The 20130-nt window shown below is 44.1% G+C and overlaps 1 protein-coding gene across 1 annotated transcript in view; it reads left to right on the forward strand.

Moving 5' to 3' along the window:
• The window catches only part of LOC126249539 (guanine nucleotide-binding protein G(f) subunit alpha), a 77075-nt gene that overhangs the window by 19588 nt on the left and 37357 nt on the right, over positions 1–20130 (forward strand). The window contains exons 3-4 of the mRNA XM_049951202.1: positions 17193–17265; positions 17850–18024. Of these exons, the coding sequence (XP_049807159.1) occupies positions 17193–17265; positions 17850–18024 (248 nt within the window). The remainder of the gene's footprint in view (positions 1–17192; positions 17266–17849; positions 18025–20130) is intronic.

A 20130-nucleotide genomic window follows, 5' to 3' on the forward strand; every position in this document is an offset into this window, starting at 1 on the left:
TTGGTAGGTGGAATTGCAGGCAGAATTGCTGGACTCTGTCATTTCTTGGTGGCGATGATAGATACAAATTCCAGAATAGCCCAGCTGTTTATCCATCCATCCGAGGCATTGGAAAATAACAGAAAAGCCTCTCTCGAAACCAGCACTATGCAACTTTTACACGGCAGTGCACGGACTCGTAGCTCATCTCTGACTGCTGGCTCGTCCCCGACTGACTATCAGTTCCACCTTTTCCACCTAGGCCAACCACAATTTGCGCGCGCTACACAGTTCCGTTCCCGGGGGGAACCACAACAACTTTTACACATAGAATAACTAAGAGCCCTAAGTGAGGATCAGCAATTTAAATAACAGCAACCAAATACATTAAATAAAACAGAACATTTGCACATATTGACATTTCTACCAAAAATTATTCACACAAAATTACAATCATATACAGTAAGTTTTATTCCCTCCAAATGGGACAAAGCATTTAAACGAGAGATATGCTACACAGCATACAATCAGACCATGACTCAAAGTTTGTGCAAAGAAAGACATATACAGTTTTATGTTATCGATTCAATCGCACACAGTTACAGGAGCTCAGCGATTTAACATTAAATGAAACAAAAGTAAAAATAAATCAGCATAGCAGTAGAGCTATGGTGTTACACGTCTTCTCTGTGTTATACTGCACCGTCTGTGACTGTGGACGTGGGACTACCCAACAAACATTACCCCATTGGTAGGTGCCCTGGCATCATCGTTGGCGGGTGGTTATGCGTCAACTGGGATGCTATCTTCCGCCCAGAACACGATCGTTTGGCAGTTTGTATGATCTTGTCGCGAATTAGACAGAGGACGGGGAAGTAAGGGTTTGTTGCTTTAATTTTGGACGCCAGTATATTCAGGGTCGTCTGTTAACATCTGTATGATAGAGCCACTACAGTAGAATGATATACTGAATGCATCGCGATGTTTTTACACAGAGAAGTATTGTACATGTATAAGAAACGTACATTGAGCGAGTATACCCATCAGTTTCAATAATTTCGACACCAGTGAGAGAAAGCTAATCAAAAGATTGTTGGAAGCGAGTTTAGACAGTTTGGACAAAGATGATTTGGGCATGTCATATGTGGTACATAGTCGTACACAAGCCAACACTACAGCTGCGTTAAATGCAAAGGTAGAGCATTTGAAGGGAACAGAATGTGTAGAAATGGAGAAACTCTTACCGAAATTTGAAGATGTCTTTAATCCTCAGTGTCCAATATCAGGACACCCATAATGTAACATAGAATTCCAACAGAAAACGAAGCACCTGTACCGGTATATTGAAAACCGTATTCTGTACCTTGGCATTTGCCCGCAATTATGGATGGCTTCATTAACTAACAACTGAAAGATGACATAATACAGGAGAGTGCTAGCCTTCGGGGAGCAGCTGTCTCTGTCATACCAAAAAAATCAGTAGTTGGAACAAAAAAGTATAGATTTTGTTGCGAATATCGACATTTGAATAGTAACTCGATAACAGATTCATACCATATACCAAACATTACGAAAACCTTCAGTAACTTAGAGCAGTACCAGTAATTCTCTATGATAGATTAAAGGAGTGGGTATCATCAATTGGAGGTGGTCCCAGGGGACTGGCCAAGGACAGTGTTTTCAGTCCCCTGGGGGTCATTACCAGTACTGATGTCCCCTTGGTGTCATTACCAGTACTGATGAATACAATTCAGATTAAAAAATGCACCAACGCGTTTCATCGATTGTTAGATGGAATATTGACAGGGCCTGAAACCTCGTCAATTTATAGTGTACCTTAATGATATCATTATGTTTTCAATGGACATGAAAGAATATCGACAATGGTTCAGGGAAATTTTGAGGAGATCACATTTCACACAACTTATGTTAAATGGGGAAAAGTGTCATTTTCCCTGGAAGACGTGAGTTATCTCTGACATGTGATTAGTTGGGAGGTTGTCAAAATGGGCTCCATATTAATATAGGCAATGGGGGATTTTCCAGCTCCTCAGACAAGCAAGGAGCACAATTGCTCCTGGGATTGGCCAATTATTATAGAAAATTATTGAAGGAATTTATGGATATTGCAGAGCCCCTTACGCAGTAGTTGAAGAAGGGTGTAAAATGGCAGTGGTCAGCGGAATGTCAAGCCACATTGGAGAGGCTGAAAGGGGCTTTGACATCAAGTCTAGCGTTGATCTTTCGGGATTATGAGAAGGTGATTGTACTATCAAGTGACGCTTCCAACCAGATACAGTGGTGTATTCAGGTAACAAATAGAGAGGAACATTTTGTGACATACACCAAGCTGCTTGTGAGATAATCAATTTCTATGTAGTATTGTGGTGGGCAAGGAAGTGATAGGTTCTTGTGATGGTTAATGCTTTTCAGAGTTGTGACAGTTCCATGTTTGTAGCGTGGAATGTTTTCGCATTGTAAATTGTACGTAGTAGTCCACGTGTTCTGGCGAACCAGTGGAATGCCATGGGTGACTTATATGTTGACAAGTCTGTACAAATTTCGAGGTGCACCGCTCGCTTGGTAGCACATGCGAAAAGATCAATATGTGATTTGTGCATTTCTCTTCCCACTTTGATGAATAATGGTCCGGAAAGTCTATCACCATGACAGCAAATGGTATAGGAGGCATAGCTCGTTCCTATGGCCGTGGTGCTTCAATTTTTTGCCCTTGTGGGTTATTCAGGACCTTATACCCGAATCAAGAGTGTCGGACTCTTTCGATTGCCTGGCACTCTCTGGGGATCCAAAATTCAGTTCAGATTTAGGAAAGTACAGAACGAACGCCAAGGTGAAGGGGGCGGATGTGTGTCTCTATAGATACCAATTGTGTGAAATGGTTGGAACTGTCAAGGAGCACTAGATGTTTTTGTTCCTTGTCATGGATATCGCACTGCAGTCGACCCCCTAGGCGTATCAGTCCGTCTTCCACGAAAGGGTTGTACCATGTGGTCTTAGACTCTCTGATCAGTGGTTAAGTTATTCTGAAGTGTGTGTAGTTTTCCGGCGAAGGATTCTCTCTGGACTACTCGTATCCAATACATTAAGGCAGCTGATAGTTCAGTGGTCATAAGCTCTCCCGAATATTTCTCTTTCTGGCGAATGTCGTATAGAAACGGAGAGACCATGCTCCAGTATGGATGAGCCTCCAGTACGACCTGTATTTAGATAGGTTCATGAGGCTGGTCGGTATAGATATTTAAAAAACTTGGTTGTCGTTTTTCTTCGTCTTCTTCTCATGAGGCAGTCGGTCGACTGTCACATTATCAGATGGCCAGCACTCAGGAAGAGATGTGTGACAAGGCTATGAGTGAGAGACTATCTGTTTATTATTTGGAGGAATACCTCTGACTTGTTGATATTTGTCGATGTATGTTCTTCTGTTACAAGAACTGAAGTTATTGTTAGTACACTCTGTCATTACTACATTTTCAAGGCACAACACTTTTTGGTGCCGAAACCCGGGACGGAGCAAGCCGAGAAGAACAGAACTATAAATATGGGCTGGAGAACGCACGCATTTATCCTAGATTGCAGAAACGTAAAACTACAACACTGTAACACTTTTGGAGTACTAGCTACCAACAGGCTGGACTGTGTCGAAAGAGTTTGCCAAGAGGAAATACTTGCCTAGCATTGCTTTTAATTTGGTTATAACAGTTGGTTTGGTGTTACCCATGAGCATTTGATATGAATAGTGGTAAGAATAGTCTTTTCGGTGGCCGAGATGTTTAATGGATGAGAATGGAGATTCTTTTGGACTATAGCGCACCTGTGAGAATAATGGCAAAGTGCCATTAAGCGATTTATGTGTGATGCTAAATAGAGGATTTACGCAATTTACGGCATGGTGAAGCTTTGTCAGTGGTTACATGGATTAGTTGGAGTCAGTATTAGCATGTGGATTCTGTTTTGTGTAATTTTGTGGAAAATTTATTAAGACAATTTACTGTTAAATAGTTGTCAAGGGATGTTCAAGTGGAATTAACAAGTTGGTAAGAGTATTCAGTAAGTTTGTAAGTGGACTTTTGAGGAAGTTACTGACCATGTATAGATGAGTATGCAGTCAATGAACCCCTTGGTTAAAACTAGTTAATTTTAAGGAAAAGTACTGTATACAATCCGTTTCTGGAATCGATTGTCAACGGTAGTGAGTTACAACTACATCATTATTATCCTTAAGGAAAACGAGCCAGGACAGTGTGACAATCGCCAGGTTCTCCTAGACCAAAAAAGGTGAAAGTTGTTCCATCTGCAGGGAAAGCGATGGTGATAACACTATTTTGAGTATAATTACCAGCATGCAGTTCCCCCTCACACTACCTGTTACAGTAACGCACTAAACGTTAGTATTGGCTAAACTGAGGAAGCACATTGGAAGGAAACGACCAGAACTTTCTTGGACTGGATGGCAACTGCATCATGACAATGTACGACCTCATGTTGCAAATCAAGTCATGCCGTTTCTGGCTCTATTCAACATTACCAGTGTACCACATTCTCCTTAAAGCCTCGATCTCGTACCGTCAGTCACTAAAGGAAAAGCTTTGGGGCATTTGATTTGAGAAGTCTGAAACAAATACTCAAGAAATGTGAGGCGATCCTCAAGGTCCTGACAAAGAATGGCCTCCACCATGTGTTTTAGGACTGGCAGAGACGCTATAAAAAGTGCATACAAGCGGGAGATGAGTACTTTGAAAGTGATCATGTAAACACGAAGTCTGCGCTGCTGACCACTAATACAGACTCCATTGGTGGTGCCTTCCTTATGGACACTGAATTTATCATCCAAACCAGAAGCTTGACACAGGCAATTGAGTAGCATGGTTATACATCCTACTCGCTGTTCTCGCACCCTGCCGTTGACGTCATCTAAAATCATACTGTACGTTGTGCTGCAGTGATCGGATACTGAACCCGAATGTGAGGGTAAGTGTGTTACAAATCCCGGCCCGATCACCCAGATTTAGGTTTTCCAGTGCTTCTCTAAAACGATTAAAATGAATATTGAGATGATTCCTGTTTACAAGATTTTCCTCCCCATCTTTCTCCTATCCGAGCTTATGCTTTGTTTGTAATGACCTCGTCGTCGACGGGACGTTGGAACCTCATCAAAAAAATTGCTCTGAGCACTATGGGACTTAACAGCTGAGGTCATCAGTCCCCTAGAACTCAGGACTAATTAAACCTAACCAACCTAAGGACATCACACACATCCATGCCCGAGGCAGGATTCGAACCTGTGACCGTAACGGTCGCGCGGTTCCAGACTGAAGCGCCTAGAACCGCTCGGCCACTCTGGCCGGATGGAACTTCATAATCCTCCCTATTTACTAGAGTGCTATCTCAGCGCTCTGAAACAACCGCTTTCTAAAATAAAGGAGTGGTTTGATTTTTGTGTGGATCATCTGTCTCCTAAATTCTGGCTAGGGGCCAAGGACTTGTGGAATACCCGACTCTAAATAACGCCGCTGTTTCGGTTGCAAAGATGGAGGAACAAGCTGCTACATATGTGGCGACTTTATTTGGATAATTAGTGTAATATGAAACACCTACACTGCGCAAGCCACCTTACTGCAGCAGAGAGGACTTCCGTGTATCGTTATCACTTTCCCCCTTTCCCGTTCCAGACATGTATGGTGCACCGTATGATCGAGTGCTGGCAAGAATCCACGTGAGACCAAATCCCTCTAGTTTCACTTTCAAGGTTTCTTCGCGGGATATTGGTAGGAGAAAGCAATATATTGCTTGACTCTTCTAGGAAAGTACAGTCACGGGACTTTAACACTAAAGCACACCGTGATGCACAACGTGTCTCTTGCAGCGTCTACCACTGTAGCTGGATGAGCATCTCCGTGATCCCTTCGTGCGTAGAAAACAAACCTGGGACTAAACACGCCATTCTCTCTATATCTTTTGTCAACCATGTCTAGCACGAGTTCCAGACTGACGAGCATTATTCAAGTAGTGGTCAGACTACGGCCTTGTAAGCCACCGCCTCCGTGGGTCGATTACAGTTCCTGAGAATTCTTTAAATGAATATCAAGTCTGCGAACTGCCTTTCCTAGGGTTAATTTTACATGGTCGTTCTACTTTAATCCGCTCCATACACCTGCTACCAGGTATTTAATGTACACTGAAGAGCCAAAGAAACTGGTAGACCTGCTAACATCGTGTAGGGCCCCCGCGACCACGCAGAAGTGCCTCATCACGACGTGGAATGGACTTAACTATTGTCTGAAGTATCTACATCTACATCTACATCCATACTCCGCAAGCCACCTGACGGTGTGTGGCGGAGGGTACCCTGAGTACCTCTATCGGTTCTTCCTTCTATTCCAGTCTCGTAGTGTTTGTGGAAAGAAGGATTGTCGGTATGCTTCTGTGTGGGCTCTAATCTCTCTGATTTTATCCTCATGGTCTCTTCGCGAGATATACGTAGGAGGGAGCAATATACTGCTTGACTATTCGATGAAGGTATGTTCTCGAAACTTTAACAAAAGCCCGTACCGAGCTACTGAGCGTCTCTCCTGCAGAGTCTTCCACTGGAGTTTATCTATCATCTCCGTAACGCTTTCGCGATTACTAAATGATCCTGTAACGAAGCGCGCTGCTCTCCGTTGGATCTTCTCTATCTCTTCTATCGACCCTATCTGGTAAGGATCCCACACTGCTGAGCAGTATTCAAGCAATGGGAGAACAAGCGTACTGTATCCTACTTCCTTTGTTTTCGGATTGCATTTCCTTAGGATTCTTCCAATGAATCTCAGTCTTGCATCTGCTTTACCGACGATAAACTTTATATGATCATTCCATTTTAAATCACTCCTAATGCGTACTCCCAGTTAATTTATGGAATTAACTGCTTCCAGTTGCTGACCTGCTATATTGTAGCTAAATGATAAGGGATCTTTCTTTCTATGTATTCGCAGCACATTACACTTGTCTACATTGAGATTCAATTGCCATTCCCTGCACCACGTGTCAATTCGCTGCAGACCCTCCTGCATTTCAGTACAATTTTCCATTGTTACAACCTCTCGATATACCACAGCATCATCCACAAAAAGCCTCAGTGAACTTCCGATGTCATCCACAAGGTCATTTATGTATATTGTGAATAGCAACGGTCCTACGACACTCCCCTGCGGCACACCTGAAATCACTCTTACTTCGGAAGACTTCTCTCCATTGAGAATGACATGCTGCATTCTGTTATCTAGGAACTCTTCAATCCAATCACACAATTGGTCTGATAGTCCATATGCTCTTACTTTGTTCATTAAATGACTGTGGGGAACTGTATCGAACGCCTTGCAGAAGTCAAGAAACACGGCATCTACCTGGGAACCCGTGTCTATGGCCCTCTCAGTCTCGTGGACGAATAGCGCGAGCTGGGTTTCACACGTTCGTCTTTTTCGAAACCCATGCTGATTCCTACAGAGTAGATTTCTAGTCTCCAGGAAAGTCATTTATATTCGAACATAATACGTTTTCCAAAATTCTACAACTGATCGACGTTAGAGGTATAGGTCTATAGTTCTGTACATCTGTTCGACGTCCCTTTTTGAAAACGGGGATGACCTGTGCCCTTTTCCAATCCTTTGGAACGCTACGCTCTTCTAGAGACCTACGGTACACCGCTGCAAGAAAGGGGGCAAGTTCCTTCGCGTACTCTGTGTAAAATCGAACTGGTATCCCATCACGTCCAGCGGCCTTTCCTCTTCTGAGCGATTTTAATTGTTTTTCTATCCCTCTAAAAAATGGTTCAAATGGCTCTGAGCACTATGGGACTTAACATCTATGGTCATCAGTCCCATAGAACTTAGAACTACTTAAACCTAACTAACCTAAGGACATCACACAACACCCAGTCATCACGAGGCAGAAAAAATCTCTAACCCCGCCGGGAATCGAACCCGGGAACCCGGGCGTGGGAACCGAGAATGCTACCGCACGACCACGAGCTGCGGAATTTGTATCCCTCTGTCGTCTATTTCGATATCTACCATTTTGTCATCTGTGCGACAATCTAGAGAAGGAACTACAGTGCAGTCTTCCTCTGTGAAACAGATTTGAAAAAAGACAGTGCTGGTGGGAACTGACACCATGAATCCTGCAGGGCTGTCCATAAATTCGTAACATTACGAAGAGGTGGAGATCTCCTCTAAACAGCACGTTGAAGATATGCTCAATAATGTTCATGTCTGGGGAGTTTGGTGGCCAGCGGAAGTGTTTAAACTAGGAAGAGTGTTCCTGGGGCCACTCTGTAGCAATTCTGGACGTGTGGTGTATCGCATTGTCGTGCTGGAATTGCCCAAGTCCGTCGGAATGCACAATGGACATGAATGGATGCAGGTGATCAGACAGGATGCTTACGTACGTGTAACTTGTCAGAATCGTATCTAGACATACCAGGCAGCTCATATCATTCCAGCTGCACACACCCCACACCATTACAGAGCCTCCACCAGCTTGACCAATCCCCTGCTAACATGCAGAGTCCATGGATTCGTGAGGTTGTCGCCATACCCGTACACATGCATCCACATGTTTCCAGTCATCAACAGTCCAATGTCGGTGTTGACGGGCCCAGCGGGACGTAAATCTTTGTGTCGTGCAGTCATCAACGGTACACGAATGGGCCTTCAGCTCCGAAAGTCCATGTCGATGATGTTTCGTTGAATGGTTCGCACGCTGACACTTGTTGATGGCCCAGCTCTGAAATCTGCAGCAATCTGCGGAAGGGTTGCACTTCTGTCACGTTGAACGTTTCTCTTCAGTTGTCGTTCTTGAAGGATCTTTTTCCGCCCGCAGCAATGTCTGAGATTTGATGTTTTACCGGATTCCTGATATTCACGGTACACTCGTGAATTGGTCGTACGGGATAATCTCCACTTCATCGCTACCTCGGAGATGCTGCGTGCCATCGCTCGTGCGCCGACAATAACACCACGCTGAAACTCACTTAAATCTTGATACCCTGCCATTGTAGAAGCATTAACCGATCTAACAACTGCGCCAGGCCTTGTTGTCTTATATACGCGTTGCCGACCGCAGCGCCCTATTCTGCCTGTTTACGTATCTGTGTATTAGAATATGCATGCCTATACCGGTTTCTTTGGCACTTCAGTGTATGTGACAGCTTCTTCTTTTTTTGTGGTTTTAGGGCTCACAACTACAGTGGTCATTAGCACCCAGACTAAGTTATGAATGCACTGCGAGGCACAAGGTTAAAACAGCAACTATAAAGGACAACACTATAAAAGGCACATTAACAGGCAAGGGATTAAAAGAAAACAGCATAATCAAATGCCCTTAGACAGGTTTGTCAAGTGGATAAAACGAAGAACGCGAGCAGCTGCTCCTGGGTCATCCGCTAAAATGTCATCCAGAGTTCATGGCAGGCCAAGATCAATGCGCAGTGTATTAAAATTCGGACAGGACGTTAAAATGTGGCGTACCGTCAGCAATTGCCCACATGGGCAGAACGGTGCCGACGCAGCCATCAGCAGATGGCGATGGCTGAACCGGCAGTGTCCAATCCGTAACCGGGCCAAAACGACCTCCTCCCGCCGAGAAGGGCGTGGAGAGGTCGTCCAAGCCGTGGGGAGAGGTCTCAAGGCCCGAAGCTTGTTTTCAGTAAGTGTAGACCAACCGGCATGCCACAGCGATAAAATGCGCTGACAAATGACCGTGCTAAAATCAAATGAAGGCACACAACAAGAAGCTGTCCGAGGCTGGAGGACCGCAGCCTTGGCCGCGCGATCTGCAGCTTCGTTCCCAGGGGTACCGATATGGCCAGGAACCCACATAAAGGTAACCGGAGAACCGTCGTCCGCCAGCTGCTGAAGAGAGCGTTGGATCCGGTGCACGAAAGGGTGGACCGGATACGGATCACTGAGGCTCTGGATGGCGCTCAGGGAATCAGAGCAGATGACATAAGCAGAATGTCGGTGGCGGCGGATGTAAAGAACAGCCTGATAGAGGGCAAATAGCTCAGCTATGAAGACCGAACAATGGCTATGGAGCCGGTATTTGAAACTGTGTCCCCTAACAATAAAAGAACACCCGACACCGTCATTGGTCTTAGAGCCATCTGTATAAATGAAGATCGTATTAATGAACTTCGAACGAAGTTCGACAAACCGTGAGCGGTATACAGAAGCTGGGGTAACTTCCTTTGGGAGCGAGCTGAGGTCAAGGTGAACGCGAACCTGAGCCTGGAGCCAAGGTGGCGTTTGGCTCTCGCCCACTCTAAAGGTTGCAGGGAGTGAAAAATCAAGGTGCTGCAGGAGGCGGCGAAAGCGAACTCAGGGGGTAGCAGGGCAAATACATGCAACCCGTATTGACGGTAGAGACAGTCGTCAAAAAAGGAACGATAAGACGGGTGGTCGGGCATTGACAATAACCGAAAGGCATACCGACAAAGCAGTATATCGCGCCGGTAAGTTAGTGGCAATTCACCGGCTTCAGCATGAAGACTCTCGACGGGACTAGTCTGGAACGCTCCGATCGCAAGACGTAACCCCCGACGTTGTATAGAGTTGAGGCGCCGTAAGATGGACGGCCGTGCAGAGGAGTATACAAAGCTCCCATAATCCAGCTTTGAGCGTACGATCGACCGATATAGGCGAAGTAGGACGGTTCGATCCGCTCCCCACGACGTACCGCTGAGAACACGGAGGACATTTAGAGAACGGGTACAACGGGCAGCCAAATATGACACATGTTTAGACCAGCTAAGTTTCCTGTCAAATGTAAGACCTAAAAATTTTGTTGTCTCCACGAATGGGAGAGCAACGGGACCGAGATGTAAGGACGGTGGGAGAAACTCTTTGTAGCGCTAGAAGTCAATACAGACCGTCTTCTCGGCAGAAAAACGGAAGCCATTGTCGACACTCCAGGAGTAAAGACGGTCAAGACAACGCTGAAGACAGCGCTCCAGGAAATGTACGCTGCGCGCTGCAATAGATGGTAAAATCGTCCACGAAAAGGGAGCCTGATACATCAGCTGGGAGGCAATCCATTATTGGATTGATGGCTATGGCGAAGAGAGCGACGCTCAAAACTGAGCCCTGTGGCACCCCATTCTCCTGGCGTATCAGCTTCGGTAAAGAAGGGTATTTCTGCCAACTTATCGCAATACATTAAGTTTTTTTATGTTTAGTGCCAACTGCCAATCCCTCGTCAACCGTCGATCGTTTTCAGCTATTCCTTCATTGATTTATGATATGGTTGCATACAGCAGCATAATTTGTGAACGTCTTCTTACAGTTTCCGGCATACGTCACTAGGTCATTCGTGTAAATTGATGAACTAAAACATTATGGCGACCTGCTTAGTAGTGTGTTGCTCCATCTTAGGGAAGCAATACTTAGTTATCCTGCCAAAAGGTGTCATCGCCGTAGGAGAAGACTTCAGACATGGAGGACTACTGGTGGTCCGCAATAATACCAACATAGTCCACAGCAATCGTGCTGACTTCGATGCAGCTCCTATGGAGTCCAGGTGAATGCCACCCATAACATATAAGAGGCAGTCAAATGAAAAATGAACACCCGCCACAAAGGGACCATGGAATGGTTCCATTCTAAAATCACCGCACGCTTTAAGACATTTTTCCCCACTGAGAGACGAGAGATGAATTACTGTTTTGTAGAACGCGGTCTGCTGAAGACGGATCCACAACCGCATCCACTCTTGCACTTCCTCTATCGTCTGAAACAGACGTGCACGTATGTCTTGCTTCCGATCGCCGAAGACGTGAAAATCACACGGAATAAAAATCCAGGCTGTGAGGAGGATGTTCCTGTGTTTTCCAACCAAATCGCTGAAGCCTACCTTCGTCCGATTGACAGTGTGGGGGCGGGCATTATCGTGCATCAGTATGATTCGGTCCGACAACATTCCGACAGCTCGAGGGCAAACCGTGAGCCAGCAGTGGAAACATTCCATTTCTCCCACGCCGTAGGAACCCAAAGCTGTTCACGTCCTCCCCCATACAGCCCGGATCTTTCACCGTGTCATTTTTACATTTTGGCAACCTGAGAAAAGACATGCGTGGACGTCGGTTTCAGTAGGACTAGTAAGTGCAAGAGTGGGTGCGCTAGTGGATCAGTAAGTTTCCGGCCGCGCCTTCGAAACAGGAATTGATGGTCTCGTCTCCCAGTGGAGTAACTGGCTTAACGTGTATGGTGATTACTTTGAATGACACCATTCCATGGTCCCGTTGTGGCGGATGTTTTTCATTTGACTAGCTCTTATAATGCTGTCTGTGGCGCAGTGCATGCTTCAGCCATTCTACATCTACATACATACTCCGCAATCCACCATACGGTGCGTGGCGAAGGGTACCTCGTACCACAACTAGCATTTTCTCTCCCTGTTCCACTCCCAAGCAGAACGATGGAAAAATGACTGCCTATTTGCCTCTGTACGGGCCCTAATCTCTCTTATCTTATCTTTGTGGTCTTTCCGCGAAATGTAAGTTGGCGGCAGTAAAATTGTACTGCAGTCAGCCTCAAATACTGGTTCTCTAAATTTCCTCAGTAGCGATTCACGAAAAGAACGCCTTCTTTCCTCTAGAGACTCCCACCCGAGGTCCTGAAGCATTTCCGTAACACTCGCGTGATGATCAAACCTACCAGTAACAAATCTAGCAGCCCACCTCTGAATTGCTCCTATGTCCTCCTTCAATCCGACCTGATAGGGATCCCAAACGCTCGAGCAGTACTCAAGAATAGGTCGTATTAGTGTTTTATAAGCGGTCTCCTTTACAGATGAACCACATCTTCCCAAAATTCTACCAATGAACCGAAGACGACTATCCGCCTTCCCCGCAACTGCCATTACATGCTTGTCCCACTTCATATCGCTCTGCAGTGTTACCCCCAAATATTTAATCGACGTGACTGTGCCAAGCGCTACACTTCTAATGGAGTATTCAAACATTACGGGATTCTTTTTCCTATTCATCTGCATTAATTTACATTTATCTATATTTAGAGTTAGCTGCCATTCTTTACACCAATCACAAATCCTGTCCAAGTCATCTTGTATCCTCCTACAGTCACTCAACGACGACACCTTCCCGTACACCACAGCATCATCAGCAAACAGCCGCACATTGCTATCCACCCTTTCCAAAAGATCATTTATGTAGATAGAAAACAGCAGCAGACCTATCACACTTCCCTGGGGCACTCCAGATGATACCCTCACCTCCGATGAACACTCACCATCGAGGACAACGTACTGGGTTCTATTACTTAAGATGGATGACAGCGTAACTGGGCTCGATCGTCGACCTAATGTAGCAAAAATGTGAATCATCTGACCAGGTGACACGTTTCCATCGATCCACGGTCCGGTCTCAAAGGTACCACGCCATCTATAATCGCAGTTGACGAAGTCCTTGTATCAAACATGGGTACATGTAGGGCTCGTCTGCTGGGGAGCCCCGTTTTTAACAATGTGCGCTGCACGGTGTGTTCGGAAACACTTATGTCTGCTCTATCGTCAGATGCCACTGATGGCCGTCCATCCGACTTCACAGAGCGGGGAAACCTCCCATCTGCACGTCCTGTGTTGAGCTGTGGACGTCCAACGCTTTGTCGCCTGCTCGCGTTCCCCCTTCTTGAACATATTTCCAGAGATGCTCACGAAAGTAGCCCGCGAACAACCGACCAACTTTGCCGTTTCCAAGATGATTGTTTCCAGGCACGGAGCCATAACAATCTGCTTTTTGTCAGATTCACTTATGCCAGTGGATTGTCCCCTATCTGCGGTCACGTCGTCGCTAGAATGATTCCCCATCCGTCCCTGATCCGCTTATTTGCTTCCGTTACCACGTTACGTTCCCGAAACGCCACCAGGTGACGTTTAATTTCGCAGTGGGCAGTGGTCATAATGTTTTGTCTCATCACTGTATATAGTGAATAGTAATGGTGCTATAACACCCCCTGTGAAGGTTGTAGAGAGTTTCAGGGAGAGCATTAGGGAACGATTGCGAGGAATGGGGGAAAGAAATACAATAGAAGAAGAATGGGTAGCTTAGAGGGACGAAATAGTGAAGGCAGCAGAGGATAAAGTAGGTAAAAAGACAAGGGCTAGTAGAAATCCTTGGGTAACAGAAAATATATTGAATTTAACTGATGAAAGGAGAGATATAAAATGCAGTAAATGAAGCAGGCAAAAAGGAATACAAACGTCTCAAAAATGAGATCGACAGGAAGTGCAAAATGGCTAAGCAGGGATGGCTAGAGGACAAATGTAAGGATGTAGAGGCATATCTCACTAGGGGTAAGATAGATACTGCCTACAGGAAAATTAAAGAGACTTTTGGAGAAAAGAGAACCACTTGTATGAGTATTAGGAGCTCAGATGGAAACCCTGTGCTAAGCAAGGAAGAGATAGCAGAAAGGTGGAAGGAGTATGCAGAGGATCTGTACAAGGGTGATGTACTTGAGGACAGTATTATGGAAATGGAAGAGAATGTAGATGAAGATGAAATGGGAGATATGATACAGGCGAAATACCCTCAGATTTCAAGAAGAATATAATACTTCCAATCCCAAAGAAAGCAGGTGTTGACAGATGTGAAAATTACCGAACTATCGGTTTAATAAGCCACGGCTGCAAAATACTAACGCGAATTCTTTACAGACGAATGGAAAATCTGGTAGAAGCCGACCTCGGGGAAGATCAGTTTGGATTCCGTAGAAATGTTGGAACACGTGAGGCAATACTGACCCTACGACTTATCTTAGAAAATAGATTAAGGAAAGGCAACCTACGTTTCCAGCATTTGTAGACTTAGAGAAAATTTTTGACAATGTTGACTGGAATACTCTCTTTCAAATTCTGAAGATGGCAGGTGTAAAATACAGGGAGCGAAAGGCTATTTACAATTTGTACAGACACCAGATGGCAGTTGTAAGAGTCGAGGGGCATGAGAGGGAAGCAGTGGTTGGGAAGGGAGTGAGACAGGGTTGTAGTCTATTCCCGATCTTATTCAATCTATATACTGAGCAAGCAGTAAAGGAAACAAAAGAAAAATTTGGAGTGGAATTAAAAGCCATGGATAAGAAATAAAAACTTTGTGGTTCGCCAGTGACATTGTAATTCTGTCAGAGACAGCAAAGGACCTGGAAGAGGAGCTGAACGGAATGGACAGTGTCTTGAAATGAGGATATAAGATGAACATCAACAAAAGCAAAACGAGGATAATGGAATGTAGTCGAATTAAATCAGTTGATGCTGAGGGAATTAGATTAGGAAATGACACGCTTAAAGTAGTAAATGAGTTTTGCTATTTGGGGAGCAAAATAACTGATGATGGTCGAAGTAGAGAGGATATAAAATGTGGACTGGCAATGGGAAGGAAAGCGTTTCTGAAGAAGAGAAATTTGTTAACATCGAGTATAGATTTAAGTGTCAGGAAGTCGTTTCTGAAAGTATTTGTATGGAGTGTAGCCATGTGTGGAAGTGAAACGTGGTCGATAAATGAGATGGCTCTGAGCACTATGGGACTTAACATATGAGGTCATCAGTCCCCTATAACTTAGAACTACTTAAACCTAACTAACGTAAGGACATCACACACATCCATGCCCGAGGCAGGATTCGAACCTTTGACCGTAGCAGTCGCGTGGTTCTGGACTGAGGCCCCTAGAACCGCGTGGCTTCCGCGGTCGGCAGACGATAAATAGTTTGGACAAGAAGGGAATAGAAGCTTTCGAAATATGGTGCTATTAAAGAATGCTGAAGATTAGATGGGTAGATCACATAACTAATAAGGAGGTATTGAATAGAATTAGGGAGAAGAGAAATTTGTGGCATACCTTGACTAGAAGATGCGATCGGTTGGTAGAACATGTTCTGAGGCATCAAGGGATCACCAATTTAGTATTGGAGGGCAACGTGGAGGGTAAAAACCGTAGAGGGAGACTAAGAGATGAATACACTAAGCAGATTCAGAAGGTTGTAGGTTGCAGTAGGTACTGGGAGATGAAGAACCTTGCACAGGATAGAGTAGCATGGAGAGCTGCATCGAACCAGTCTCTGGACTGGAGACCACAACAACAACATGAATACGTCCCAAGTTCTTTTGCTCCTGCAGATTTCTCCCCGTTAAAAATGACGTACTCTGTTATATTTGCAAATTTGCAAGGAATTCTTCAATACAGTCACTTAGCTGGTCTGATATGTCGTATGCTCATACTTTGTTTATTACACGACAGTACAGAACTGTGTCGAACGCCATCTAGATCTTATGAGGTACGGCATCAAGTTGGGTGCCGGCATCTACTTCCTTTAGGAAGTATACGCCTATAGTTTTGAGTGCCTGTTCGACGAACCTTCTTGAAAACGAGAATGATCTGCGCGTTTTTTCAATTAGTAAGAACGCTTCGCTCCCCATACGACTGTTCTTTCACATGAAGTGAAGGAATTTAGCTCGTACTCGACATAGTTGTAGTTGCCCCTCTTTATCTAGAAAAAAAGGAGCTGGTGTGGTAGATTGTTGACCCGAGACAAATAGAAATCCTGGAAGTAAAAATTGGCGGCACGGAAAAGCAAAATATTTGTTGGAGGAAACCTGCTTTTACTGGCGTGTCCTTGCACAAAACCGAACCATGTGGGATCGTGATTGAAGCATTTACATGGTATACGGAAGGAGAGGGGTTGAAAATCCCTTGTGGTCTTCCAATTTAGGTTTCCTGTGGTTTCCCTAATTCGTTCGAGGCAGCTACCGGATGATTTCTTTGAAAAACACACGTTCAACTTACTTCTCTGTTTTTGCCTTATCTGAGCTTGTGGTCTGTCTCTAATGACCTCGATGTCGACGAAATGTTAAACCCTAATCTTCTTACTTTGCTCTCGTTGCCGAGAGGACTAGTTATGGATTTATTCGCGATTAACAGGCCACTGAACTGTTTTTTATAACTTTTTACACTTTTCCTTGCCCTCCTTATGTTTAAAGTCATCAGTTTTTATGAAAAACATGTTTGTGCCACTGACTGCTACTGAAAAGTACAGGCAGTTTTAAACGTTTATATTAGTCTAAGATTTTATTGCCACTGAAAATCTGTAAAACGTGATAATAATGTCTTAATTTGGTTTCATAATTTTTGTTTTCTGATTTGTGTCAGGAACTGGCGAGTCTGGAAAAACAACAATTTTAAAGCAGATGAAAATCCTTCACATCTCTGGCTATACTGTGAGGTATGTTATATAATGTGTTTCCTAAACTGACTAACCATTTTATGTATAGTACTGCGTGTAAACGATACATGCCTGATTATTTATTCACAAAATCTGAAACCTTGTGAGTAAGCTGCAGTTTCAGAGCATCGTGTACATTGCATAAACACATAAAAATCATTGAATAATGGTGGAAGTACTCACCTGAAGAGAAAAATTGTGGTAGGACTAAAACCTGTGATTCGTAATAAAATAGGAGAAGCACACTGTTGTATCTTTAACGTTTTGGTGCTTTTAAAAGAAGTAGAAACAATCACTGTTTTCGAAGATTTTTGATGTCTCATAAGAGCAATTTGTTAAAAGAATATTGTAACAGATTAGTGAAGCAAGGACCTATTTGTATATTTAACTTCCCAGTTTAATATCTCATACTGAGACTTATATAGGAGTAGAATCGTTTATATTATTTTGTGTCGCTCATTGTTTCTGTTATACTTGTCGTTACACTATGTGCAGTGTGTATTAATCGTAGCACTATTGACATTCATTGCGACTGGGTCCAAGTAACAAAGTAAACGTAACGTACTCGTCATACTTCTGTGCAGTGAGCGACGTGAAAAAGTAGCGGAAATTCTGCAGAATGTCCATGAATCAATTTATGACATCGTGAGAAACATGAGGCTCTTGAATCCGCCACTGGATCTGGAAAATTCGAACAACGAAAAGAGTTTAAAATATATAGTACAACTTGGTCCTGATGGCCCATCTACTTTTTCTGAGGTATGTATTTTTATAGTTATCCTTGAAGCCAAACGTGGAGAGCGTTCTTTGTGTTATATGTACTTAATTATTTTGAAAACGTGTGTTACGTGGCGTATGCATCAGCGTACGTTTTGATCAATGTCATACTACTAACAAATGCATTAAATCGTTACAGCTGAGGTTCTCTGCTTCTAGATTGGAATACATTCCATTTGACAGAATACTCAATGGTAACTGCGTATATTTTGCCCCAACAGGTCAGCAATATCGGATGGGAGTGTAAGTAGGTAATAGGCTTTGGAATTGTTTCAAGCGGCCTCACTCATTTCAAATGTCTGCAGAGGCTACAAGAAAGGAGCTGGCATAGCCTGTGCCTCCCCGGATCAAACAGGAATTTCAGCACAATCATTCCTTTTGTAAAATGACAGCAACTCACCACTTATCACTCTCAACTTCACGGTTTATAATAAAGCGTTGAAATTACGGAAAATGTTTTACAGATGTGCATCTACTTAGTCTCAGAATTCGGAAAAGAATTTTATGTTGAATTAGATAAAAAATCAGAATCAACTGTTCCCTCGACGACAGGCAGCTAATTTACCTGCAGCAGCTGGTAAGGGGCGCTAATGTTTTTGTTCCATGAGCGTAGCCGGTTACTGTAAACCGCCTGAGCAAAACAGTACCGCCAGCACGACTACATACTTCTCTCTCACATATAAATTTAAAAGCGGCTCGAATTGTTTCTGTAAGGGACACCTTAGCCGTGGACGTAATCATGTGGCGAAAGTACGCGATGACTTTCTGTGACATATCTTGGTCAACGATAATGGAAATGCCGTGTGGCTAGGGCCTCCCGTCGGGTAGACCGTTCGCCTAGTGCAAGTCTTTCGAGTTGACGCCACTTCGGCGACTTGCGTGTCGATGGGGATGAAATGACGATGATAAGGACAACACAACACCCAGTCCCTGAGCGGAGAAAATATCCGACCCAGCCGGGAATCGAACCTGGGCCGTTAGGTATGACATTCCGTCGGCTTACCATTCAGCTACCAGGGGCGGACTCGGTCAACAATAATCCCTCGATACATCACACCACATGATGACTCCTTCGACCAACTGAGAAAGGCTCTGAGGAGCTATGTTTAGTGGATGTTATATGTAGGAGACAAACTGATTCACAAATGACAATGTTTACTTGTTATTCTCATGAAAGACTGATGTTTGATACCAACGTTGGCTGAAGAAGCAGCGTGTATTCCCTATGTTGTTCCCTTCTCTTTCCTCAGCCAATAAATTATTTTCGTGCATTTTTACAGTCTTGTTTTTATGTAGGTACATTTCGAGACGTATTAAGCATTTCATACGCTTATGACACAGGTCAATCACTATCGTCTGCTTAATTTAACGAATTCGAAAGAAGCACTGCCGTTTTTGAAAAAATTGCAACTCAAAGGATATCTGTGACTGAAATCAACGTCATACCACAAATTAAGCGTACGGCAATAGATAAATAATTAGGATTACCGAACTGCACACAATATCTGATTTAGTGATATGGTGCAAAGCTCCCACTTGCTGCGATCAGAATCTCTAAATGTCGTGGCGTGTGATCAAAGTTGGGCCTGGATATGTTATTGTGGAGTCTCCCTTCAGGCGATTTGTATGCGAACCCACAAAGTAAGAACAGTTTTTACTGAAAGGACCGAGACGAACAAGCTGACGACCGACAACTTGTTGGATCTGTGGCATGTCAGTCGGAAGTGTATGCCAGGAAAGCAGTGTTCCTCGTCTTTTATTAAAGAAGGCTTTCAGTTTGTTCTCCATGTGTGACTGGGTATTGTCCTACTGAAATATGATACTTGAAGTTGCTTGAACTAGAGGCAATAAACCGGGCAAGAACCTACCTTATGTACCAGCATCATGTATTGCACACATTGTGTTGTACCGCAGATTTAAAACACGGAACACTGGCGTAGCAACATGCCTTATACGAGGAGAAGTGTTACAGAGCGACTAATCAGGCTCCCAAATACAGCTAACTCATTAAGCTCTGTTCAAACTTACTCACACGCTAATACTGCGTCTTTTGGTGTCGAAGACGCATGCAGTCAATTACCTTCATGT

Source organism: Schistocerca nitens, chromosome 3 (genome assembly GCF_023898315.1).
Source record: "Schistocerca nitens isolate TAMUIC-IGC-003100 chromosome 3, iqSchNite1.1, whole genome shotgun sequence".
Classification (NCBI taxonomy): Eukaryota; Metazoa; Arthropoda; class Insecta; order Orthoptera; family Acrididae; genus Schistocerca; species Schistocerca nitens.